This window comes from Dipodomys merriami, unplaced genomic scaffold (genome assembly GCF_024711535.1).
Source record: "Dipodomys merriami isolate MVZ:Mamm:240054 unplaced genomic scaffold, mDipMer1.0.p SCAF_120, whole genome shotgun sequence".
NCBI lineage: Eukaryota > Metazoa > Chordata > Mammalia > Rodentia > Heteromyidae > Dipodomys > Dipodomys merriami.
The window spans coordinates 3,429,447-3,454,056 of record NW_027202494.1 but is presented as its reverse complement, the minus strand read 5'-3'; the positions used below and the strand labels follow the sequence as shown (position 1 = coordinate 3,454,056).

The 24,610-nt window shown below is 49.5% G+C and overlaps 2 protein-coding genes across 11 annotated transcripts; one reads left to right on the top strand and one right to left on the bottom strand.

Moving 5' to 3' along the window:
- The first annotated feature begins 1,498 nt into the window (after positions 1 to 1,498).
- Positions 1,499 to 12,766, top strand: LOC138823556 (ATM interactor-like). The gene is made up of 4 exons (XM_070016946.1): positions 1,499 to 1,834; positions 6,412 to 6,537; positions 7,574 to 7,773; positions 8,385 to 12,766. The coding sequence occupies exons 1-4, from the start codon at positions 1,511 to 1,513 to the stop codon at positions 10,186 to 10,188; spliced, it is 2,454 nt and encodes an 817-aa protein (XP_069873047.1). The 5' UTR covers positions 1,499 to 1,510; the 3' UTR covers positions 10,189 to 12,766.
- A 987-nt stretch (positions 12,767 to 13,753) lies between these two features.
- On the bottom strand, positions 13,754 to 24,567 carry LOC138823557 (uncharacterized protein C16orf46 homolog). 10 transcript variants are annotated; one of them, XM_070016949.1, is made up of 6 exons: positions 24,352 to 24,367; positions 23,825 to 23,956; positions 21,128 to 21,364; positions 18,176 to 19,150; positions 16,498 to 16,618; positions 13,754 to 15,633 (listed from the first exon to the last, which is right to left on the bottom strand). In XM_070016949.1, the coding sequence occupies exons 3-6, from the start codon at positions 21,326 to 21,328 to the stop codon at positions 15,524 to 15,526; spliced, it is 1,407 nt and encodes a 468-aa protein (XP_069873050.1). In that variant the 5' UTR covers positions 21,329 to 21,364; positions 23,825 to 23,956; positions 24,352 to 24,367; the 3' UTR covers positions 13,754 to 15,523. The 10 variants fall into 10 exon arrangements, with proteins under 10 accessions (XP_069873050.1, XP_069873057.1, XP_069873049.1 ...); XM_070016956.1 differs by lacking the exons at positions 23,825 to 23,956; positions 24,352 to 24,367 and adding an exon at positions 24,232 to 24,334 and having other exon boundaries at positions 13,754 to 14,896; positions 15,579 to 15,633; XM_070016948.1 differs by lacking the exon at positions 24,352 to 24,367 and adding an exon at positions 24,232 to 24,322.
- Between the last annotated feature and the right edge of the window lie 43 nt (positions 24,568 to 24,610).

Sequence of the window (24,610 nt, the reverse complement as noted above, 5' to 3'; positions counted from 1 at the left end):
AAAGTCCTGCCACTTGAGACAATATCCGTTAGCCTCAGACAGGCTCCTTAAGATGACTTGGGACTCGCCAAATTTTTCTCATCTATTATGTGTTTGATAGTCACATTCAACTGCAACTTGGGAACAGTTGCTGTATGCAGAGCTAAAAGAACTAGAGTCAAGAGAATTGACCCCATCATGAGGGAAGTCCCCCAAAGTGAGTAATAGAGGAAGACCTACTGTGTGACAGGCTCTATGTTTTAGCTTAGCGTTTTCATAATGTTCTTACAGAGCAGACAGCATTACCAATTACGGAAGTGACTATTCAGGAGCCTCATTTCTGATTGAACTGCTGCCCTCCCCCCTCCCTCTTGTCTACCTACCTCTAACCGTCTCAGACCCATTTACACCAACTACCCGGGCTCTAGACATTTCGGTTCTGGAGCTGTGCACCGAGCTATGTTGTCTCCAAAACAGTAATGGAATTCCAGCAGTGAAAATATAGGCAAGTTCAATATGGCCTACAAGGACCGACCCCGTCCATTTTGACAATCCTTTCATCTGTCCTGTGACTAACATCCAGGTACTCAGTTCCTCGAGCCTAAATCTACACACACACACCTCACACACACACTCACACTCACACACACACCTCACACCCACACACACCCCACACACACCCCACACACCCCACACACACACCACACACACATACTCACCTCACACACACACCCCACACACTCACACCCCCACACTCACCCCACACACACACCACACACACATACACACACCACTCACCCCCCCACACCCACACCCAAACCCACACACTCACCCCCACACACACATTCACACCCACACCACACTCACCCCCACACACACACTCACACTCACACACACCTCACACCCACACACACCCCACACACACCACACACACACCACACACACACACCACACACACATACTCATACACCTCACACACACTCCACACACTCACACCCCCACACTCACCCCACACACACACCACACACACATACACACACCACTCACCCCACACACACACACACCCAAACCCACACCCCCACACACACACATTCACACCCACACCCACACACTCACCCCCCACACACATTCACACCCACACCCACACACTCACCCCCACACACACACTCACACACACCCCACACACACTCACACACACACTCCCGGTTGCGTCCCATCGGGCTCTCAGAGAAGGACAGAAATTAGAGTTTGGGGGCTTTTCCTCCTACCCAGCTATGGCCCGTCTTCACGTTCCGGAGCGGGGACTCAGGACGGTAGGCCAGACCCGTCCAACCCCTTTGCCTGCTTGGCTCCTGTCTGCGCCGCGGTTCCCTGGGAGACGCACGACCCCTGTCGGCAGGGGGCGCCGCGGGTCCCAGGCTCCGCCGGATGCTAATGAGCCCGGAGGCCCCGCCCCTGCCGGAAGTGGCCTCGGAGGGGTGGGGCCTGCGACCGGAGGGGGGGCGGGGGGCCAGGCAGCCGTGCGGGAGCCATGGCGGCCTCGGAGGCGGCGGCGGCGGGGTCCGCGGCTCCGGCGGCGGGGGCCCCGGCTGTCCCGGCGGCCGCGAGGGGAGCCGCCGCCGCCGCCTCGAGCCCGTGGGGACCGCCGAGGCCGCGCCTGAGAGGCCGCCGTCCGCGACCCACGACGGCGAGGCAGCCGCCGCAGCCCGCGGCCCGGGAGCTGATCCAGCCGTCGGTGAGCGAGCTGTCCCGGGCCGTGCGGACCAACATCCTGTGCACCGTGCGCGGCTGCGGCAAGATCCTGCCCAACAGCCCCGCGCTCAACATGCACCTGGTCAAGAGCCACCGCCTGCAGGTGAGGGCGGCGCGGCCGGGCGCGGGGGCGGGGGCGCCGGGGGCCGGGCGCGGGGGCGGGGGGTACCGGGGGCCGGGGGCAGGGCCGGGGGCCGGGGCGGGGGGTACCGGGGGCCGGGGGCAGGGCCGGGGGCCGGGGCGGGGGGTACCGGGGGCCGGGGGCAGGGCCGGGGGCCGGGGCGGGGGGGTACCGGGGGCCGGGGGCAGGGCCGGGGGCCGGGGCGGGGGGTACCGGGGGCCGGGGGCAGGGCCGGGGGCCGGGGCGGGGGGTACCGGGGGCCGGGGGCAGGGCCGGGGGCGGGGGGTACCGGGGGCCGGGGGCCGGGGCGGGGGGTACCGGGGGCCGGGGGCAGGGCCGGGGCGGGGGGTACCGGGGGCCGGGGGCCGGGGCCGGGGGCGGGGGCGGGGGGTACCGGGGGCGGGGGCGGCGGGTACCGGGGGCGGGGGCGGGGGTACCGGGGGCCGGGGGCAGGGCAGGGGGCCGGGGCGGGGGGTACCGGGGGCGGGGGCGGGGGCGCCGGGGGCCGGGGGCGGGGGCGGGGGGTACCGGGGGCCGGGGGCAGGGCCGGGGGCGGGGGCGGGGGGTACCGGGGGCGGGGGCAGGGCCGGGGGCCGGGGCGGGGGGTACCGGGGGCGGGGGCAGGGCCGGGGGCCGGGGCGGGGGGTACCGGGGGCGGGGGCAGGGCCGGGGGCCGGGGCGGGGGGTACCGGGGGCGGGGGGCAGGGCAGGGGGCCGGGGCGGGGGGCACGGGGGGCCGGGGGCAGGGGGCCGGGATGGGGGGCACCGGGGGCAGGGGTGGGGGGCCCGGAGGCCGGGGGCAGGGGCAGGGGGCCGGAGTGGGGGGCACCGGGGGCCGGGTCGGGAGCCGGGGGAGCTGGGGGCCGGGGGCAGGCGCTGGGAGCTGGGGGCCGGGGGCTGGGGGGGAGCCGGGGCCGGGCAGGAGCTGGGGGAGCCAGGGGCAGGGCGCTGGGGGCCAGGGACAGGGGGCCGGCGGGGGGGCCGGGGACCGGGTGGGGAGCCGGGGCGGGGTGGCTGGGGAGCGCAGGGAAGCGGGAAGGCGCCCGCTGACGGCGGGAGGGAGGGGGCCTCGCCCCGCCTCTGCTGTCCGGTCCCAGTCGGGTCCGGCGCCCTACGGCAGCCGCAGTCCCCGCTGCGCCCAGGTGCGGTGCGCGTCGTGGGATTGGGCGGGGTGCTACCCGGCGGGGTGGGGCGGGGATGAGCCCAGGCCCAGCCGGTGTGCACCGCCCCGGTACCGGCTGGAGGTCCCGCCGAAGCCCGCCGGCGGTGACCCGGTCGTGGTCACCAGGCCCGTGCGACGTGACAGCATCCCGCCGCCGCGTGGTTACGTAACCCAGGGCAAGGACTTTTCCAAACTGGTCAGTCACGATTCCCCGGTCATGACGATGGGAAGCTTCCCTCCACCACCCAGAGTCCGATGCCAGCCGGGGCCTGGTTACGTGTCAGAAAACAGGTCACGGGCAGCGGTGTGGTGAAGAGGTCGCTCTCCAAAGTCGGACTTGATTGCCCAAATCACGTTTGGAGGAACATTCAGCCTTCTGGAACCTTTCTGAGGAGAACCCTCCCCTCCCACCCCCCTCATCCCAGCGGAGGGAATGGAGGCAGTGGCCGTCAAGGGAGGTGATGGCCTTAACCAACAGCCAAGGTGCAGGTCCAAGGTGCAGTGACCGGAAGTGTGACGCACGTGCGGGGCAAGGCCCTGCCAGCGACGCCGGGTCCCCCAGCACGCCGGCACCTCTGGGATGGGTCTCCAGAGCACTTCTGTCTCATAGATTTTAATGAGTATCTGAACCTGGGTGGATAAACAGTACAGTTGTAGAGAATCTTAGCCCTTGGTTCTCTAGCTGCTATGCAGCGGCCTTGTCCAACTTCAGTATTGTCCCCTGGCTGATAAGACAGGTAAGACAATACACCTCTGAGCACAAAAGAAGGCTGCCAGCATTTATTAGCAATTTGCATTATTCTCTTCTCTAGTATGGCTTGTAGATGCTCTGTGTCTCTCAGGACTGTAATGCCTCTGTTAAACAAGGTACACTTACTCTGCAGGACTGGTTTAATACTATCTAATAGGTTTGTGTTACAGCTTTTGTTTTTGATTGTACCGGGATTTGAACTCTAGACATATTAGACAGACATTCTACCACTTGATACATATCTCCAAGCCCAGGTTCTTCCTGGTTAATTGGAGATGGAGTCTCACAGACGTGTCTGCCTAGGCTGGCTTTTAACCACAATCCTCCAGATCTCAGGCTTCTGAATAGCTAGGATTACAGGCTTGGACCACTGGCACCTGGCTTGTTTGGATTTCCTTTTTAAACTATCAAAATTTCAACAATCCACCAAAGACCAATACAAAACAAGGCTAGGCTGAAGATGAGGCATGTGATCTGACTTTGGCAGTCAGATCTTCACTTGAACTTTGCATCTCAGAGCATCCGTGACCTCCCTTGCCTGTACAAAGTCATTTTCTGTGAAGTCATTCCTTTTTCAGCCTGAAGTGCTTGAGAGCCCTTTCTCAGTTGAAGATGTTGACCCACCAAAAGATAGACTTTCTAGAGATTTCTGCCTCCATCACTGGGGCAGTTGAGGAAGCCTCCCTCAGAAATGTTTGCTGATGTTTTCTAGCTTTCTGCCTTTCTAACTACAGTGCCAGCAGCCCCTGAGCATCTGCTGTCTTGGTGGAAAGCAGGTCCATTTTCCTCACTGAGTGACCTGTGTGATGGGGGCGACTCTGTGCTCAGCCTAGCTACTGCCCAACAGGTTGTTCAGCTCCCACACCATTATCCCCCCGTGATGTCAGGTTATTAGGGGTGGGGGAGGAGAGAGTGCTGTTGGGCACAAGGTAGCTGGAAGCTCCTTATGATTTGAGGCCGCAGTCAACTGTGCCCCCCCCCATACACACTTTCTTCCTTGAAGCTACTCTGACTTTCTTACACTCAATGGAAATTTTCATTGTCTTGGTTATAGCTACTTGCATAATTCTAATTTCTTTCCTTGTTTATATAACTTCCGGCACAGAATCATCTTTTCTTCCCTTCCCTATGAGTTGCTGTACAGTTCTTATTTTATTCTAATGTTTTCATAAGATACCCCACTCCCACCCAAAGGCTCCCTTCTTCCATGTAAATGAAGAGCCAGCTCTTCTGAAGAATGATGAGTAAGAATAGGGAGTCAGATTGTAAGCTGAAGAATATCTGCTGCTTTTGGTTTTATGTGGGTTTTCAAGGCATGTCCTCTAAGGAATCTGGAAATCCCTTAGCTCAGCCTTGCCTGCGCATGTGCCATATGGGGAAATGGAGGCTCTGAAGATGTGGCAGGAGGGATGACCCAGAGAGAGGGAGAGGGAGTCCACAGGCCATGCCTGCTCTGGATCCTTCTGGCCCCTGCATCAGAAACCAGCCGAAGGTTCAGAACCACGAGCCACATTTACAATTGTAATACATGGCTTCGAGGATTCTTTATTGTGTACAGTCCAGAGGTGTGCTTTCAGTGATGGGTCAGAAAATAAAAAGGAAAGTTCCAAGTTGTTTGGTACACTGCCTCGTGCAAAACCACTCCCTAGTTTCCATTTTGGAATAAGATGATGCAGTGAGCCGGTCTCCCTCTACCAGATGCTGCTCTCTGTGAAGTTTGTCCAGGGCCAGACCTTTACCTCTACCTTCTCTCTACTCTTCAAGTATATTCTCCTTTTCCTTCTTATTTTTTTGTTGGTCAGTTGTGGGTTTTGAACTCTGGGTCCCTCAGCTCTTCAGCTCAAGGCAAGCGCTCGACCCCTTGAGCCACAGCGCCACTTCTGGTTTTCTGGTGGTATACTGGAGATTAGGGTCTCACAGACTTTCCTGCCCAGGCTGACTTTGAACTGTGATCTTCAGATCTCAGCCTCCTGAGTAGCTAGGATGACAGGTGTGAGCCACTGGTGCCTGACTCCTTTCCCTTCTTTTGTGTGTATTCTTTTCTTCATCTTCTTTCATTTCTGTGATTTTTGCAGTGCCCAGCACTGAGCTTCACTAGCCCTCCACATCTGGTTTTCCCTTTTGCAAATGTAGTCACTTAAAATGTTGACTCATGAAGCCAGGCATGGTGGGCACATGCCTGTGATGCCAACCTCTCTGACAGCAGTGTCAGAAGAATCTCAGGTTCAGGGCCAGCCTTGATTATGGTCGCAGGAACTTATCTCAAAAGGGTTTGAAATGTGGCTGAAGTGGTTGGTAGAGAAGTAGTAGCCTCCAATGCTGGAGGGGGATCCAACAGAGAAGATCAAGGAAGGTTCCAAATCTTAAGTTGTAACTGAGTGATTCTACTTGCAAACTGCACCTGGTTGCAATTCAAGGGCTCATGATTTTTAAGTTTTTAAAGAGTTTTAAAGGATTAGAGAGGAGTAAAATTTTAAAAGAAAACATAGATTTTTAAGTTTACAGGTGTGCACAATTGTAATCCCATTAAAACATTTTCATCCCCTAAAAAAAGAACACTTGTGCCCATTTTCAGTTACCACCTTATCTCTGCTACCAATCCATTCTATTGGTTTTGAAAATAATTGCACAATTTTCCAATTACAGGATGGCATAGTAAATCCAACAATAAGAAAAGATTTGAAAACCGTACCAAAATTCTACTGTTGTCCAATTGAAGGATGTCCTAGAGGTCCTGACCGGCCGTTTTCTCAGTTTTCTCTTGTTAAACAGGTATTTTACCATTCTTCATTTTCTAGCCAGAGGAGTAGCTTGGCAGAGTGGGGACCCTGTGCTTGCAGATCTGTGACTGCCTCCCAGGGCTGAGGGCAAAGACAGAGCCACTGTGCTCCTGGGGGACACTATGCTCCCGGGAGCTCTGGATAGGAGGATCTGAGGAAAGAAGAGTTTGGGCAGCAGCTCTCTTAAAGGAAGGGTCCCAGCCTCTAGGGAAAGAGGAGCTCAGGACTGTAAAAGCTGTTATCTGAAGCTGTTGTCTGAAATGTTTCCTGAGGTTTGCCAAGGCAAACTGATGTCCTGAGAAGACATCAGTTTCTGCCCTGTCACTCTTTCTTATAAGAGTCTAAATGTTGGCTGTTAAGGATCATTTCCAAGACATCTCCTTTGACTTTTTGCATGAAGCCAAAGTCAGTCATAAAAATGGGCATATGGGCTGGGAAGGTGGCTCAGTGGTAGAGTGCTTGCCTTGCATGCATGAGGCCCTGGGTTCGATTCCTCAGCACCACATAAGCAGAAAAAGCTGGAAGTGGCACTGTGGCTCAAGTGGTAGAGCACTAGCCTTGAGCTGAAGAGCTGAGGGACAGTGCCCAGGCCCAGAGTTCAGGTACCACGACTGGCAAAAAAAATAAATAAATAAAAATAAAAATGGGCATGTGAGCTAGATACTGGTAGCTCATGCCTGTAATCTAAGCTACTCAGGAGGCTGAGATCTGAGGATCTCAGTTCAAGGCCAGACTAGGCAGGAAAGTCCATGATTCTTTTAACCACCATAAAGCCCAAAGGGAAGCTGTGGCTCAAGTGTCAAGAGTGCTAGCCTTGAGCAAAAAGCTAAGGGAAAGTGCCTAGGTCCCGAGTTCATGCCCTACTACAGGCACAGAGAGAGAGAAAAAACAAAGAGGCATGTAATTTGCTGTTTGCCTGCTTTGTAGTTCCTTTGATTTGGGCTGCTGTGTTCTTCCCTGAGCATGGGTTGTTGGGGGAGGAGAGGGTGCTGTCTCATTCCCATTCCTCCGTATCCTGTTCTCCACAGCACTTTATGAAGATGCATGCCGAGAAGAAGCATAAGTGTAGCAAGTGCAACAACTCATACGGCACTGAGTGGGACTTGAAGAGACACGCGGAGGACTGCGGCAAGACCTTCCAGTGCACATGTGGCTGTCCCTATGCCAGCAGGACAGCACTGCAGTCTCACATCTACCGAACTGGCCATGAGATCCCTGCAGAACACAGGTAACGGGCAAAGAAACAGGCCACGCACACCAGTGCTGTGGAGAGTTGTCAATCTTCCTAGAAGACCAGCAGCGACAAACAGCTACAGCACAGGGAGGAAAGGGAATCATGGAGAACATGTATGTAGCCCTGGAGAAGGGAGCTACGGGAAATGCAGCAGCACTAGCAAAGGAGCCGTGCCTGGGTTTTAGTTTTTCTTTTTTATTTTTTTTGGTTGGTCGTGGGGCTTGAACTCTGGGCTTAGGCGTTGTCCCTGAGCTCTTCAGCTCAAGGCGCGCACTCTACTGCTTGAGCCACGGCGCCATTTCTGGTTTTCTAGTGGTTTATTGTAGATAAGAGTCTCACAGCCTTTCCTGCCCGGGCTGGCTTGGAACCGTGATCCTCAGATCTCAGCCTCCTGAGTAGCTAGGATGACAGGTGTGAGCCAGGGATGCCCGAAAAGTTGGATTCTTATATTTAGAACCTGAAAAAGTTTGGGTGACCTGAATGACAGGCCCACTTATTGCAAGGAGGGTCGCATCTTCTCTCGCAGGCGACTGACCTCTGATGTGGGAAGTAGCATCTGAGAAGTGAAGTTTTTAAATTGTTTTCCTTTTTGTTGTTGTGTTCAGGGATCCACCTAGTAAAAAAAGGAAAATGGAAAACTACCTGCAAAGCCAGAAGTTGTCCAGTAAGACCATCGAATCCTTAAACAACCAATCAACTCTTCAACCAGATTCCCAAGAACTCAGAACTTCAGAAATAAAACTGGTCGCCTCTTTTGAGGACTCTTGTGGTTCTAATGCCAGGAAGCAGAATATCTCAGCACTTCCAAAAAATCCTCAGAAGTTGCTTCTACCCAAGCCAAGAGTGGCTCTGGTTAAACTTCCGGTCATGCAGTTTTCTCCCATGCCAGTCTTGGTGCCTACCGAGTCCTCGGGCCAGCCTGTGGTGTTGGGCGTGGATCAGGGCTCCCCGATGGGGGCTGTGCACTTGGTGCCCTTGTCTGTGGGAACGCTCATCCTTGGCCTGGACTCAGATGCTTGCCCTCTGAAGGAGACCCTACCTCTTTCAAAAATTATCAGTCCTGTCGTTGAGCCAATTAGTACAGGTGTTCAAGTGAACTTGGGTAAAAGTCCATTGAATCCTTTACAAGAGCTAGAGAACGCATGTCAGAAGAACAGCATTTCTTCAACCAACGTACAGACGGACCTGTCCTATGCCTCACCAAACCTGCTATCTTCTGCTCGATGGCTGGGCTCTGACTCCTCCGTGTCTTCTTGTTCTCAGACTGATCTGTCCTTTGACTCTCAAGTGTCCCTTCCCATCAGCGTTCACACACAGACGTTCCTGCCCAGCCCTAAGGTAACTTCATCCATAGCTGCTCAGACTGAAGCTTTCATAGATGCCTGTTTCCAGCCAGGCGGGATCTCCAGAGAAACCCAAACCAGTGGCATGCAAAATCCAGCACCTGCCCAGGTACCCATGGACCACGCTGGCGTGTGCGGGGGCATTTTTGGGAGTGTGCACTCGTCCTACAATGTTCCCACAGACAATATAATAAGCAGCAGTTTAGAGGCAGAGACGGTGACTCAGAGTTTGCTACCTCAGAATGATCCCAAGACTTTAAGTCAAGACATTGAGAGGTCTGAAGCCATGCTCAACTTCAGTGCGCAGAGCGGTATGCTCCCCACACAGAACATGACCGATAACCAGACCCAAACCATAGATTTACTAAGTGACTTAGAAAACATCTGGTCAAGTAACCTGCCTGGTCAGACGCTAGATAACCGCAGTCTTTTGTCTGACTCAAATCCTGGACCTGACGCCCAGCTTCCCTCTGGCCCAACTCAGACCCCTGGGATTGATTTTGATATTGAGGAATTCTTTTCAGCCTCGAATATCCAGACTCAGACTGAAGAGAGTGGGCTGAGTACCATGAACCCCGAGCCAGTCTTGGAGTCACTGGACATAGAGACCCAGACCGACTTCCTGCTCGCAGACCCCTCTGCTCAGCCCTATGGCTGCAGGGGAAGTTCGAACTTCTTAGGCCTGGAGATGTTTGACACACAGACACAGACCGACTTGAACTTCTTCTTAGACAGTGGTCCTCAGCTGCCCCTAGGAAGCCTTCTGAAACACTGCAGCTTCTCCGTGAGCACCGACTCCTCTGACACAGAGACCCAAACGGAAGGACCCTCTGTAGCCAGACCCACGCCGGCTCCCGAGAGCAAGGTTCAGTCGAACACTGCAGAGACACAGACCATGAGTTCTGGCTTGGAAGCCCTGGGGAGTTTGTTCTTCACCAGCAATGAAACTCAGACAGCCATGAATGACTTTCTCATGGCTGATTTGGCCTGGAACACCATGGAGTCTCAGTTCAGCTCTGTAGAAACCCAGACATGTGCTGAGCTGAGTGCGGTCTCCAACTTCTGAGCACGAGTCCATCCTGGACAGCACTACGACTTCATGCAGACTGTGAACAAGACGATGATGATGCTGACTATGGAATGTAGTGACTGCAGCTATTTATTCTCCTCTCTCTGCCTTTTGTACTTGTCAACACAAAATCTGTGTATAAATGTGAGTGTATTATAAAGTGTAAGATGTTGATTTAAAAATGACTGTTTTTGCTTTACCTACATTTGCTCTTTCACAGCTTGTCTTTCCATCTTTCAAAAAAATGTGTATTTCAGAGCTGGATTTTAAAACCCATACAGCCATCTAGCTGAAGCTAGGCTTGCGAGGTACTGGGGTATAAACCCAAACCTTCCTAATGCACCCATAAACGGCCACTATGCCCTCACCAGTGCTTCTGTGTTTGGAGACTGCCACTGCCACAGCTTCGTCAGCTCTGCCAGCTCTTCTGGCTTGCATACACCAAGAAAAAGTGCAGTTGTTTTGAACTTCTGCAAGTTTTCATAGGGTCACTGTCCCTTCTCCCATGAGTAGTTCTGCCAGGGCGAGTGCGGTCTGTCCTCACAGGTTCACTGCTGCAGGTACTGTGTAGCACAAGAGCAGCAGCACTTAGTATAGATAGCCATCCTCCCGGCAAGAGTAAGGCATCCAAACCACAGGAACTGACTGTGAAATCACGGATCTTGGTTTATCTTGGGGGTATCCTGGGATGTGCTTCTTTTTTATTTGGGGGTAGGGAGGTCGGTTTGGGTGCTTGGACTCTGGGCCTGGGCGCTGTCCCTCAGCTCTTCAGTTCAAGACGAATGCTCTACCACTTAAGCCACAGCACTACTTCTGGTTTTCTGGTGGTTAGTTGGAGATGAGAGTCTCATGGACTAGTGTTGAACTGTGATCCTCAGATCTCAGCCTCCTGAGTAGCTAGGATTACAGGCGTGAACCACTTTTGAAACATTTTCCTCTGCTCACCACCTTGGATGGAGAAGACTTCGGTGACCAGATGTGAGGTTTTTTTCCTGCAGGGCAGCCAGCAGCCAGGTCTGCAGCAGACACTGGCTAAGTGTCTTGTGATGCAGTTCATGTGCTAGAGCAGCTCCCAGAACTCAGGAAAATAGTGTTATTGCCAAGAGTACTGCTGAGGTGCCCAGGGTGAGGTGTGGGGAAGGGAAACTGGCCTCCACTTCCTCTCCTGGCATGCCTCCTTCCAGAAACCTCCACATACATGGCCACTATCTAGAAGTGCTCCAGAGACAGTCCTTTTGGATTTGTATGGGAGCTTCCATTACATGAGATTGATTCACTTAACCTTCAGTCCTTCTCCCCTCCTTGCATGGCCTTGGTCTCCCCCATTCCAGTTCCCATCCTGAAGCTACCCAGGAGCTACCAGCCACCAGCCAGCCAGCGATCCCAGTGACATGCAAACACAATAGACAGAAAACATTGTAGAGGTGACAGGGCAGGAGCCCCACTGTGCTGCACAATATGTCCTCCCTGCTCTCTAGACAGCTGGCTGGGTGAGGCCCTGGGGCTGCTTCCCACAGTGCTCACTGTTCCTCTTGTGTTGAAAAGAACAAAGAGTAGAAAAGGACACCCTTGGCCCAGCCCAATCTCAGTACTTAGCACCCCGAAGCTTGGCAGGGCAAGAATACAGTCCACTCTGTTTTGCAGGGACCTTTCCTCTCATCCTCCGTTCACCTTTCCCTTGAATAAGGAAACACTTTGGTCTAGTATTTTGCCTTGAGACTGACAATTACACAACAGATCCATCTCCAATGCAGTACTGTGAAGATGTTGAAAACCTAGTGTTTCAAGGACTATTTTTCTGTGTAAGGTAAAATGGTGGGGGGCTGGGAAGGTGACTCAGTGGTAGAGTGCTAGCCTTGAGCTGAAGAGCCGAGGGACAGTGCCCAGGCCCAGAGTTCAGGACCCATGACCGACCAAAAAAAAAAAAAAAAGGTAAAATGGTGGAGCAAAAGGTTTGCTGTGCTAAGCAGACTGAATTCATGGTTGTTGCCCAGCTTCCAGGCCAGTAAGAATGAGTGCAGTTTTGAGTTTTCTGTCTACTCCAAATTCTCGATTCTTCCTATGGCTAAGTCCCCAAAATGAAATGTAAAAAGAAATTAATGATTTGTTAAAGCAAATGGATGCTGTTGCTATTAGCATATCCCATCTACCTAGTGCACAGGATTTAATAATGGCTTAATAACATGGCCATGTCCCACCAGACAAACTAAACTTTGGCTTTGGTTGACTTACCTATGAATGTGGGTTCCAGAACAAACATAAAGCCTTAACTTAGATTTTCATGTTTTAGAATCATCACAGCCTTAATGTTTAAACCTCTTATTTAAGTTGTCCTAATAAAGGACAGATGCATGTTTATTTATGGCTTTTTGTAAATATAAATGCAGTGATCTGCAGCTTTAAATTTTTGTTTCCACGGCAATGTTTGTTATCCTAGCCAATGGTTATTTACAGAAAAAAATGGAGCATGTAATCATTCTTTATGCACAAGAAGTGCCCCCTAATTGTCTGTCCTAAGACTATCTGTAAAAGCTGAAATTGAGTGATTAAAGAGCCTAGAATTCTTTTGTGTGAATTCTTCATCCTACTTACGCTGTTCTTCAAATTGCATTGTCTTAGCTTTATAGACATCAGACATCCTCAGAAAGACAGTGATGAAGAGATTATGCCCAGTTGCTCTCATTATTGTTTTACTTTGGTTCAGGAAAATAAGCATAATAAGCTTAATAAGATAATCTATTACCAGAGTTTCTCTTTTGGTCTAAATACTGTATGCATTAAGAATTCATGGGTCTTTGGGAAAATATATTCAAAATACCTGAGTTTACTCGATGTAGTCACTTTCATTTTCTAACAGGATGCCTTTCATCTGGTAAATAACAAGAGGCTTGGAATCTACATAGCTCTTTCCTCAGTTGCTAATTTTCAGGAACACCAAAGCAGTGCACTTCTGCTTCTTCCACACGAAGGGAAAATATGAATTGTATACACTATCTGAAAATGCTAAGTAAAGTTTGAAGTTGCTTTCTCAAAGAAAATGAGCAGTATTGGCCTGTGAGCCACCATTAATTTCTATTAATACTAGCAACTAATGTAATACTAGCAACTGATAGGGTTAGATTTATACTTGATCCTTTCTGACCTCAACTTTAGAATATTTATAGTAGTTCAACCCAAACCTGCTCATCTACACCTGCTCAGATGTCTGATTTCAAAGAATACTGTCTGGTCCATTTCAATCCGTGCTTCTCAGACATGTTCTCTCAATGCCCTTAAAGAGGAAGGAAAATAAACCTGGGGGACTTAAGGCAGAGACAATGAAGTGTCAAGTCCCATGCAGCTTTGCTTCCCTTTCATCACCTCTGTCTCTGTGTGGTTCTTAAATGTGCCCAAGTTCCAGCACACAGTGACTGACTGGCAATATATAGCCTTCATATGCAGTATCTATTCAGCTTATAAGTGACACATATTATCTACTTTCTTCAGCAAGATGCTGGCTAGTAAAATATTCTTATGACAAAGAGAATGGTATCATTGCTTGCAGGGGTGAAACCCAACAGACTCAGTTGTTGGAACTATTTATTAGCAGATACACTGATGTATTAGTTTACATATCAAGAAACAAGAACTAAAGAACAAGTAAGCTGTTGGTTCTCCAGTGGATCACATTAAAAAATAAGCGTTTTGAATCTTGCCCATGTAATTGTAACCCCTCTGTACAGTATTTTCACAATAAAAAAAAGTTTGGATATGAAAAAAAATTTAAAAAATAAAAAATAAGCGTTTTGAGGAGCAAGGCCCGAACTATGTAAATGAATAAAAGCAGTATTGTTTGTATCATACCTGATCTAGATTGCCAAAATCCATTCAGTTCTTTCAACACTTGGAAATAACTATAACGTTTGCATTGCCTTACTAAACAAATAAAAAAATATTTGTAACTTTAAATCCACATCCACAAATTTCACAGATTGGCCTAAGAGGAAGTATTGCCACAGCCTCTCCATCAATTCTTTTTTTTTGGGGGGGGGGGTCTGGTCGTGGGCGCCAACTCTGGACCTGGGCGCTGTCCCTCAGCTCTTCAGCTCAAGGCTAGCGCTCTACCATTTGAGCCACAGCGCCACTTCCGGCTTTTTTTCTTATGTGGTGCTGAGGAATCGAACCCAGCGCCTCATGCATGCAATGCAAGCGCTCTACCACTGAGCCACCTTCCCAGCCCCCTCCATCAATTCTTAAGATTCTACTCTGAAACAATATTACAGGCCACAGGCTACAGGAAAGAACAACCAATAAATAAATAAAACAAGTTATCTTTTTAGTTTATCAGTAAAATAATCAAGTGTTTGAAAAAAATGGGAAAAAAAAAAACTGAAACAGCACTAAGAGGACTTGTTGGTCTCAAAAGTATGTGTCTGACCTCAACAGACAATTATGTCTCGTCAATGCAAATTGCTCCATGCAAACAAAGACGTTTTTGTTTGTGTTGGCTTAAAGGAGCAAGCTTATTGAAATGATAGGAATAAGACCTCCTTCTGAGCTTCCAGTCTTCTTGCTGCTTATAGTATTTTACTGTCTGCTTTCTGGTGATCCACTGCCTTTCCCATGTCCAGGATAGAATATGGTTTTAGGATTGCATCTCAAACATGCTGCTTAGGAATGAATGTGTAACTGATCCCTCTCCTACTTTATCTTCTTTTTTCCTGTGCTGTAATGAGAAATTTAGTGACTTCAGAAATGTAGCCCATCAGTGCCACAATTAACATTTGTCAAAAGTTAGTGCCTCTAAATTAGTGTATTACAAAATGATATTCAACAATCAATTCTTGAACCAACTTAAAAAGCAAGCTTCCCTAAATTGGGAGTTTTATATCACACTTTGGAAAACAATCCACACTTTGGCAAACTATATGTTAGAAATTATTTACTCAAGATTGTCTTAGTTTATAGAACTAACTTTTGTAAGGCACACATTTTTTCTATAGGTTCTGACAATATTATTTGAGAAACTTCCAAAACGTAGTATAAGTTTAATCCATTTAACTCACTATTTTGTAACAAGATAATGTGCTAAAGAAATAGGAGCTTGGATTCTTAAGTTCTGTAAATAGTTACTATAATGGTAAGTATTCTAACTTCCTGTCATCTTAAATTTTAATTAGGAGAAACCAACTGTGAGGATTTGAAGAAATAGCCACATAAATTAGGAGCGATGAATAGTACCAGGGCCAAGAGTGTTAGCTCTACCATTTGGGCCATGCCTCCCACCCTCAGGTTGCAATAAACAGAGACACTTTTGTTTTTAAAGATTTACACAGAGTTCAGGTGCAGAGATTTAGCGGTGGTTCCTAAGACATATCATGTGTGTCAGTGGTGGCTGTGTAATATACCTGTTTAGGACAAGCAGGGAGTTCAGGGAGCGGCGTTGCCAAAACTCTGGGGATTCTGAATAATGACAAGAGGTGTAAGCATATTTACTATCTTTGCAATCTGGCTACAACAGTTAATGGATCAGGAAAGCTATAGCTCTTTCTGAACAGGCTTCCTGTGGTCACTATGAGTGACTATCACAATGGAATCACAGCTTTGGTTGCATCTTTCTAGCGGCCATCAAGCCAGGGGCAGAGTGTTTCAGAGTTCCCTGCCACACTGTTCCTTCAGTGGGGTGATTTTGCCCTTGGAGGAAGACAGCAGTGTCTGGACATAGTTTTGGGCTGTCATAAAGCGGGAACAGGGTGGCTGCTACTGGCATCAATGACATCTGGAGGTCAGGGAGCTGCTTAGCATCCCACAATGCTTAAGTCAGCAGCCAGTACAAGGAGGATCCAGTCCAAAATGGCAGCAGCAGAGGTCCAACAGCCCTGCTCTGAACATGTCCAGCCAGCTGCTGAGTGGGACTTCATGCCTTGCTGTACATGCAGTATCAAGCCCGGCATTCAGGAAGCTATGCGTTGTTTAAAAACCATAGAGACCAGTGAACTCTCATCCTGGTTGCTGGGATTTGAACTCAGGGCTTCAAACTTGTTAAGCAAACACTCTACCTCCTGTCTTAAAAATATTTTAGAATCCCTTTAGGCTCTTTTCTTTAGGGTTTTTACTATTAACAGCTGCTTTTTTTTTTTTTTTTTTTTTTTTTTCTGAGACAGGGTCTTGCTATGTAGACCAGACTAGCTTGTGAGCTCGAGGTTAGCCTACCCTAACCTCGAGCTCCTAATCCTCCAACCTCAGCCTTCTGAGTGCTGGGATGACAGTCTTGTGCCACCATGCCTGGCTATTAACAACTTCTGAAACGTATAAATTGAAATTCACTTTTTTTCTTCACTTCATACTGGGAAGGCCAGGATCCACAGGAAGCTGGTGGGAACCTGGCTCCGAAAGAACTGGTCACCATTTCCAGTCTGTAATAAGGTTTGCTGGCAAGTCGAGTGGGCTGAAATGACAGAATGAGGAAGAGCTTAGGAATTCATCACTGCAGCACGCAGGGGGAAGGCGGCGGTGCCCACTGGCAAAGCCGGAGTGTGTGTAACTACCAAGTCTCTCAATTCCAGGCCCCGCTTAGCTTAGCAGTCAGGAGCACGGCACCGGCCTGCTCCCAGCTCCCAGACAGCAGAAGAGATGCCCCAGCATCTATCTGCCAACAATCCCATTTCTTTCTTCCCTGGTGTGCTAATCAATAACTGACACTGCAGCTCCAGAGCCCCAACCGTGAGGCCCGCAGCTGTGCAGCCACCGGCTTGGCCGGGGGAGGACACCACAATGACTGGAGCCTGCCACCCTCCCCCCGGGTGTGCCTGGACTCAGAGGAAGGAGACATGCAGAACAAACTGATTCTGAGTTCAAATCACTGTACAAACATGGTGTCTGAAGTACAGGTGAATTTTATATTATGAGGTAAAATTCCTAAGAATAAAAATTTAAAAATCTGAATGTCTTCCCAAGTGGCCAGAGGCCTAGGTACTTGTCCAAATGTCGCAAGGCCTTATTTTGATTTAGTCTTCTCGTTGTTTTTCAAGTTACTGTAAGACTACATTAGCCTTTTCATGACATGCCCCCTCCCTCCTGCAGCCCCTCCCCACCTCACTAGCCTTTGCCCCCTGCGCCCTGTAGGCAGCTGAAGGTGCTATAGCCCTGCTATATATAGCCCTGCTGACTTTGTCTACCCTATGGTTAAGGCCAGGCAGGGCAGCAGGAGCTAGGGCTGGCACTACTACTTTGCATGTGGCAAAACAGCGCAACAGCAGGTAGGATTTGGATTTGGGTTATTATTTGTATTTTTTAAGACAGGGTCTTGCTAGGTAACACAACCTTGAATTAAGCTTTCCAAAGTGCTGGGATTATAGTTATAAACACCTGTAAAACCCACATCAAATATGGTGGTATAAGGGGTTTTTGTGTTGGGGGGTGACAGTACTGGGAAATGAACTCAGGCCTCAAAGTTACCAGGAAGGTGCTCTACCACTTGAGCCACACTTCCAGTCCTTCTTTAGCATTCATTTTTTAGAGGCAGAGTCTTGCTTTGAACCAGGCTGGCATGGGCTCTGATTCTACTTGTGCTTCCCTTTGCCACTGAGGATGGTACGAGTGTGCCATAATGCCCAGCCACTGAATGAAGTCCCACAAACTTTTGTCCTCCAATCTCTGCCTCCCAAGTAGCTAGGATTACAGACTTGAGCCACTGTGCCCAGGTCTGGTGTTTTTGAGAATAGATCCAACCCCATTCAAGAATGATCAATTCCCTCTAGTTCTATTGTATCAGAAAGAAAGAAAGAAAAAAAAAAGGATGGGTGGGGGTGGGGAAAGAGAAGGGGGAAGAGAAGAAAGAGAATTAAGAGAAGGGATGGAGAATGAGGCAGTAAAAAGACAGGGGAGGGAGGCATGGACAGGGAGAAAGGACAAATGAATTTCAAGCTCGCTTATTCCCAGGGAATTATATTGTGACAGGTCAGAGGTATCTCTGAGTGGAAAGGGGAATAACAACTCTGCTCACTGTGAGGGACGGCAAGAGAGGTCTTGGGAACACTTTGGTATCCAGCAGTTGGGGACTGCTTTCCTGCTTGGTCTTTGTAAGAACGTGCCTCTGGGTATTCCTGAGAGGTCTTGGGTCCTTGGTTTTCAATGTAGGTCTGTAGCTTTGTAGTGCTTCTTTCTGCAAAAGCTGCAAGGTAGCCAGATAGTGGATGCTGTTGGGGTTGGGAGGGCACATGGAGGTTTTCTCAGTCAGGAGGGACCATCGCAGGCAGCACCTTTCAGAATCAGCCAGCAGGGGTGTCGGGGCCTCGGGCGGAGATGTCAAAGACGTCCCCTTGGTGACCAGGAGGTGCTTGGTCAGCTCAAAGTGTCTCTTGTCACCTGTCCCATCCACTGTTTTCGATCCATAGCCAGTAGTCACACACTCATCTTTCTCCACTTTCACCACTTTCTCATCTGACTGCCAGAAAATGTTCTTACTGTTCTTACCCAGAGCTTCCACACTGTTTGGAGGACTAGCTCTCAGGGGAGGCAGGACTAGGAGGGCCTTGGAGGTCAAGGAGTCGGACAGGGAGAACCCTTTCTCCGGGCACACGCCTCTGCTGGGACACGGGGCCGCCTTGCCACTAGGCACCTCCGGGGTGGCCCATTCGTCCAGGCACCAGATAAACTCCTTGATTTGCAGACTTTTTTTTTCTCTGTGAATGTAGTTGGGAAAGCAGATGTTGTTACTCTCCCTGGGAGCAGTGCTCGAGACCTGGGAGGGCCCTGGGATCTGAGAGGAAGTGTTCCAATTCTTCTCCAGGCCTGGGTCAGCCACAGTCTTTGTCTCCCATTTTCCAGTCTCCAGGGCAGACTTGGATTCCGGGTTCACCTGAGAGAGGCTGACACACAGCAAGCAGCTACTGCTGGAGTTTTCCCCTGCTCTTGCCTTTTTCAGTTTCTTCCGTGGCCAGATGCAGGCAGCTGGAGAAGTCTTTCCCCAGCCATGGACCTGCAGATGCAACAGCGCGTTACTGCCCTCACACTGCCCAAACTTGTAAAAATGAAAACTTCTGCCAGGCGCCGGTGGCTCATGCCTGTCATCCCAGCTACTCAGGAGGCTGAGATCTGAGGATCACGGTTTCAAGCCAGTCCTGGCAGCAAAGTCCAGGAGACTCATCTCCAATGACCTACCAGAAAGCAGGAAGTGGTACTGTGGCTCAAAGTGGTAGAGTGCTAGCCTTGAGCAAAAAAACTCAGGGACAGAGCCCAGGCTCTGAGTTCAAGCCCCATGGCAGACCAAAAAAAAAAAAAAAACTTTTAATATTCATTTTAGCCTAATACTGAACAATAAATTGTATTGGTGATCATGTGGAGCTCCTAAACACTAGGGCAAGTACTTGTAAATGACCACTTTGAGAGACTGCCTGTATTGCTTTCCAGATGCACGCTAACCTTAGCACTATTAAAATAAACCAAAGTTGTTCAGTCTTATCACACTCCCAAAGACTTCCTGCACTTCCAGTTTCTATTTCCCACACTGGAAAGAGACTTTCCTGGAGACACTGGAGAGCCAGAAATGAGCAGTTATGTCCTGGGTGCCCAGGAGCCCTGAGTACCCCAGGAACACCTGCACCCACCTAGGTCAGGAGTTCCTAGCCACCTTAGCCAGAAGTCACTGTCAAGACAAAGTTGCTGTAAAAAATACAGTACCTTTTCTAGGCATGGGGTCTCACATCTATTAAAGCCAGCACTTGGGACAGGAGGGAGGATGGAAGTTTAAGGCCAGCTGGAGAAACATAGCAAGATAGTGTCTTAAGCAAGCAAGCAAACAGGAGGGAGGGCGGGAAAGAGACAGACAGGGGGAAGAAGGAAGTCTTTAATTCCCATTTCACAAATGGGAAGAAATGTTTTTCTCTTTTTCTATTTCTCCCTTCTTTATCCTGTTACACTAAAATAAAACCTGACTAAATGTTATTTTCAAAAATACAGGACAGGGGAGATGGGAAGGCATAGGAAGGGGAAACAAAGGAGGAGGCAACAATGCTTGATAAGAAATGTACTCATTATCTTGCCCAGGTAATTGTAACTCCTCTGTATGGTATTTTCGTAATAAAAAAAAAAAGATATAGGACATGTCTGCCATACATTGAACACTAAATGATCTGAAACTCAAATTTACTGGGCATTCTATATTTTCAGCTACTTAATCTAGTAACCTTAGAAGAGTTTTTCCCCCTTGTTTGTTTAGTACCAGGGCTTAAACTTAGGGTCTCTACTCTTGTTCTGCTTTCTTGCTCACAGTTAGTGCCTACTTGAGCCATGCCTCCAGTCTGACATTATGCTGGTTAATTGGAGACAGAATTTCACAGACTTTCTTACCAGGTCTGGCTTTGAACCTTGATCCTTAGATGCCAGCCTCCTGAGTAGCCAAGATTTAAGGCATGGGCTATCTCGGTTACCAGCAAGCAACTCTGTATTTAATCTTGAATCTGATTAAGTTCCCTTGTTTTAAATTTATGGTTCTATTTTTTACTTCAAGTGTATTTCAAAATCCCATGGAGTTAGAAACAGGAAGAAAGACTCCTTGACCCTCTTGGGAGCTTAGCACAGTGGTGAAGAAAGTCCTGGCTCTGAAGTTTGAAGACCTGGATTAGAGCCCTCCTTGCCCACTTTCTGCCTGGTTGGGCTGGGCAATCTCATGGGATGCTATTTCACATTTGGGTGCCTCAATATTCTTAGGCACAAAGAGAGGCCTCAGAGAGCTACTGAGAGGCTGAATGAGTGAAAGATGAGCATTTAGTACTGAACCAACCACATAGTAAGTGGCCATAAACACATACTAGCAGGAACTGCTGTCGCCAGTAATATTTTACCTCTGTTCTTTGGGTCTTATAGTTAACATTGGCTGTACATTTTTGGTAATATTATTTTGAGGGAAAAGCATGCATCAAATACTGAAGTGAAAAATACCCTAGAAGACACTCACAGCTTCTTCCCACCCAGTGCCAACAACGAACTCATTGATTCTTTCATCTTCTTTGAGAGTAATGTCACTGATATCAAGAAGACAACACACATGGCTCTTTTCTCTTCTTTCATCTGGACAAGTAAAGTTTTCTTCAATTTCTTCTGTGGTTTTAATTTCACTATTTTCTAAACCAGTCTCACTTTCCTGACATAGCTCCATTACCAGGATGACTGCTTAGTTTTTAACATCTTCTTCCTGCAATTTGAAAATGGGCACTGAGCTTAGTTTTTTTTGTTTGTTTTTTGTTTTTGGTCCGGTCCATGGGGCTTGAACTCTGGGCCTGGGTGCTGTCCTTCAGCTCTTCAGCTCAAGGCTAGCATTCTACCACTTGAGCCACAGCGCCACTTCTGGCTTTTTTCTTTTTGCTTATATGGTGCTGAGGAATCAAACCCAGGGCCTCAGGCATGCAAGGCAAGTGCTCTACCACTGAGCCACCTTCCCAGTCCCTGAGCTTAGTTTTTAATATTAACTTTTTTTTTCTTTTTGGTGCCAGTCCTGGGGCTTAAATTTAGGGCTTTAGGCACTATCTCTGAGCTCTTTTTGCTCAAGGCTAGCACTCTAGCACTAGAGCTATAGCTCTACTTCTGGCTTTTTTGGTGATTAATTGAAGAATCCTGGGCTTAAGAGCCTAGGCACTGTCTCTGAGCTCTTTATGCTTAGGGCTAGCACTTTACCACTTGAGCCACAGCTCCACTTCTGGCTTTTCTGGTGCTTAATTAGAGCTAAGAGTCGCAAGGACTTTCCCACCCAGGCTGGCTTCAAGCAGATCCTCAGATTTCAGCCTCCAGAGTGGCTAATATTACAGACATAAGCCACAGAGCCCCTGACTAATAGTAACTTTAAAAAAAAAAAAGCAATTCACTAACTGGTGAAATATCTTTAAAACTCTCAGGAACAGACAGAACAAACAGTACAAATTATCCATTATCAACTACTGAGATAAAAAAAGGGTCAGGCTGATTTGAACTAAAGACTAATGGGTGTAATTAAAGAATAAAGTCAAGCTAGAAGGGGAGCTGTGAGGTAGTGTGTTAGGTTGAGCACAAAACGCTCAAAGACAGTGCCCAGGCCCTGAGTTCAAGCCCCAGTACTGGCACCAATTTTTTTTTTTTAAGAAAGGAAGAAAAATCGAGCTGGGAAGGTAGCTCAGTGGTAGAGCGTTTGTCTTGCATGCATGAGGCCCTGGGTTCGATTCCTCAGCACCATATAGGCAAAAAGAAAAAAGTGGTGCTGTGGCTCAAGTGGTAGAGTGCTAGCCTTGAGCTGAAGAGCTGAGGGACAGCGCCCAGGCCCAGATACAGGCCCCACGACCGGACCCCCCCCCCCAAAAAAAAGGAAGAAAAATGTAAGCATAGGCAGTTATTTTCTAAACAGGACTCCAATTGCCCAGAAAATATGGACATAAAAGAGCTGATTCCAAGTCCCTGGTCCCAGAGTCTGATTATATTTTGTCTGGGCACAGCCTAGGCATTAGATTATCTTTCTGTTTTGAGACAGGGTCTCACTATCTTGTCGTCCAGGATTACTACAAATGATCTTTCCCTCTCAGTCTCCCAAATAGATGGGATTGCAAGAGTGTACTGCCACACCAGTAACTGTTAGTATGTTTAAAGTGCTCGGTAAAGTTGGAGAACTGCTACTGTGCTAGAAAGTTCTTCATCAACATTTTCTACCCCTGCTCTTAGTTCTGTTATCCTGAGCGAGGCTCTGCAACAAGAAGTATGCATAGGCTTCAGAAAGTTTAGGAAACCTCCAATCACACAGAAACCAGAATCACAAAGTGCACTATCATGCAGAATGCATATGCTCTTCTCTCTTTCAGGGTATAACCAACTTCACGTCCTTCAACTATTTCTCACATGTCATGAGAAAAATCTATATATAGATAGAGGGAAAGGAAGGGTAGAGGTGAAAAGATGCCGCTTTGGTTAAGCTCCTATTCTGCAGTTGAAAAGGGTATTCTGGACCTGAAAAGGGTGCATTCTATTATACACTGGGGAAAAAATAAAACATAGTTCTAGTGGGACGTTTTGTCTTGTGTTTTGTTTTTTCCTGGCTCCTGGGCCTTGAACTCTGGGCCTGGGCACTACCTCTTTTTGCTAGCACTCTACTACTTGAGCTACAGCACCACTTCCGGCTTTTTTGTGATTAATTGGAGGTAAGAGTCTCACAGACTTTCCTACCGGAGCTGGCTTCCAACCGCAATCCTCAGATCTCAGCCTCATGAGTTGCTAGGATTATAGGTGTGAGCCACTGGCGCCCGGCGGGAAGTTTCTTAGTACAAAGCTAAACTTCACACACACAACCAGTTACACAGACCTCAAGCATCCTCATCCCCGGTGGTGCAGTATCTAAAGAAAAAAGCTGTGGAGACTGCTGTCTCCTTTACAAACAGTTCTGGAATACACTGAAAATGGAGTTAGTCTTTTGCCTCAGTTACGCACGTGCACCACCTGATTAGCTAGGCTTGTATTTTCAAGAGCATACCTTTTCTCTTTCCTGCTTAGTGTGTAGGCACGTGGCCTGTAATCCCAGCACGTGGGAGGCTCTTGAGTTCAAGGCCAACCCAGGATACTGAGCAGAGACCAGGTTTCTATCTTCCCGAGTTAGTTATCGGTGCCTCGGGCTTATTATAGGCTCACAGGCCACAGTTACCATGATTAAGTATGTCTTCCTAGAGAGGTTCATTAAAACATCACTTCCGCTCAGCTCATTTCTGCTCCAATCGGTGTCAAGTCTTCCCGTTTTCAACTCACGTGAATTCACTGACTCGCTAAGCGCCTAGAGCTGGGAGCAAATTGGTACCGCAATGCAAGTCTCAGCTCCCGCACATCTTGCAGAGGAGCAGAGGTCACTCGGGCCCCCAGGAGCGCCGCACCCACCGCCCAGGTCTCCATACATACATGGCTCCTCCCTTTCCCCCAACAGCCCAAAGCTCCGCCCCCATACGCAGGCCCCTCCTCTTCCCCACCATGCCCCGCCCCTTACCCCACAGGTCCTCCTCGGCCCCCCCCCCCGCATCCTCCCACCTACAGACCCGGCTCCGCCCACTCCACCAGCACCTCTTGCCCGGCACAGCCGCCTTGCTCTTCTTTCCGGTGCCCTCCGGTTGCACCAAGCCCCGCCCCTTCCTCTCTTGTACCACCCGAGTCCCGCCCCCAACGGCCCGCTCCCGGCCACACCCAGGCCGGCGCGCGTCTCGTGAAGGGCTGCTCGCTCTCCTTCCAGTGCCGGAGCCGCACCACCTCTCTCCTTTGGCTTCTTCGCTTCTGAGGGTCGCTTCCTTTCGAATAGCCTCGAACTTCTCTTTCTACCGCCTGTGGGGTGATCCAGGAACTCGCTCCGGGGTCGGGGACGCGGCCGCACACAACTCTGGTGTAACCGCAGCTCGCTGAGGCCGGTCGAGCCGTTGCCCTGGGTTACAGCGACGCTGAGGGCGGG

Coding starts and splice junctions, on each gene's coding strand:
- LOC138823556 (XM_070016946.1), top strand. CDS start 1,511: ATGGCGGCCTCGGAGGCGGCGGCGGCGGGGTCCGCGGCTCCGGCGGCG. Junction 6,538..7,573: donor AGTTTTCTCTTGTTAAACAG/GTATTTTACCAT, acceptor TGTTCTCCACAG/CACTTTATGAAGATGCATGC. Junction 7,774..8,384: donor GAGATCCCTGCAGAACACAG/GTAACGGGCAAA, acceptor TGTTGTGTTCAG/GGATCCACCTAGTAAAAAAA.
- LOC138823557 (XM_070016951.1), bottom strand. CDS start 21,328: ATGGAGCTATGTCAGGAAAGTGAGACTGGTTTAGAAAATAGTGAAATT. Junction 16,619..18,175: donor CTCTCTTGCCGTCCCTCACA/GTGAGCAGAGTT, acceptor CTGTCATTTCAG/CCCACTCGACTTGCCAGCAA. Junction 15,634..16,497: donor GTATGAAGTGAAGAAAAAAA/GTGAATTTCAAT, acceptor GTCATTATTCAG/AATCCCCAGAGTTTTGGCAA.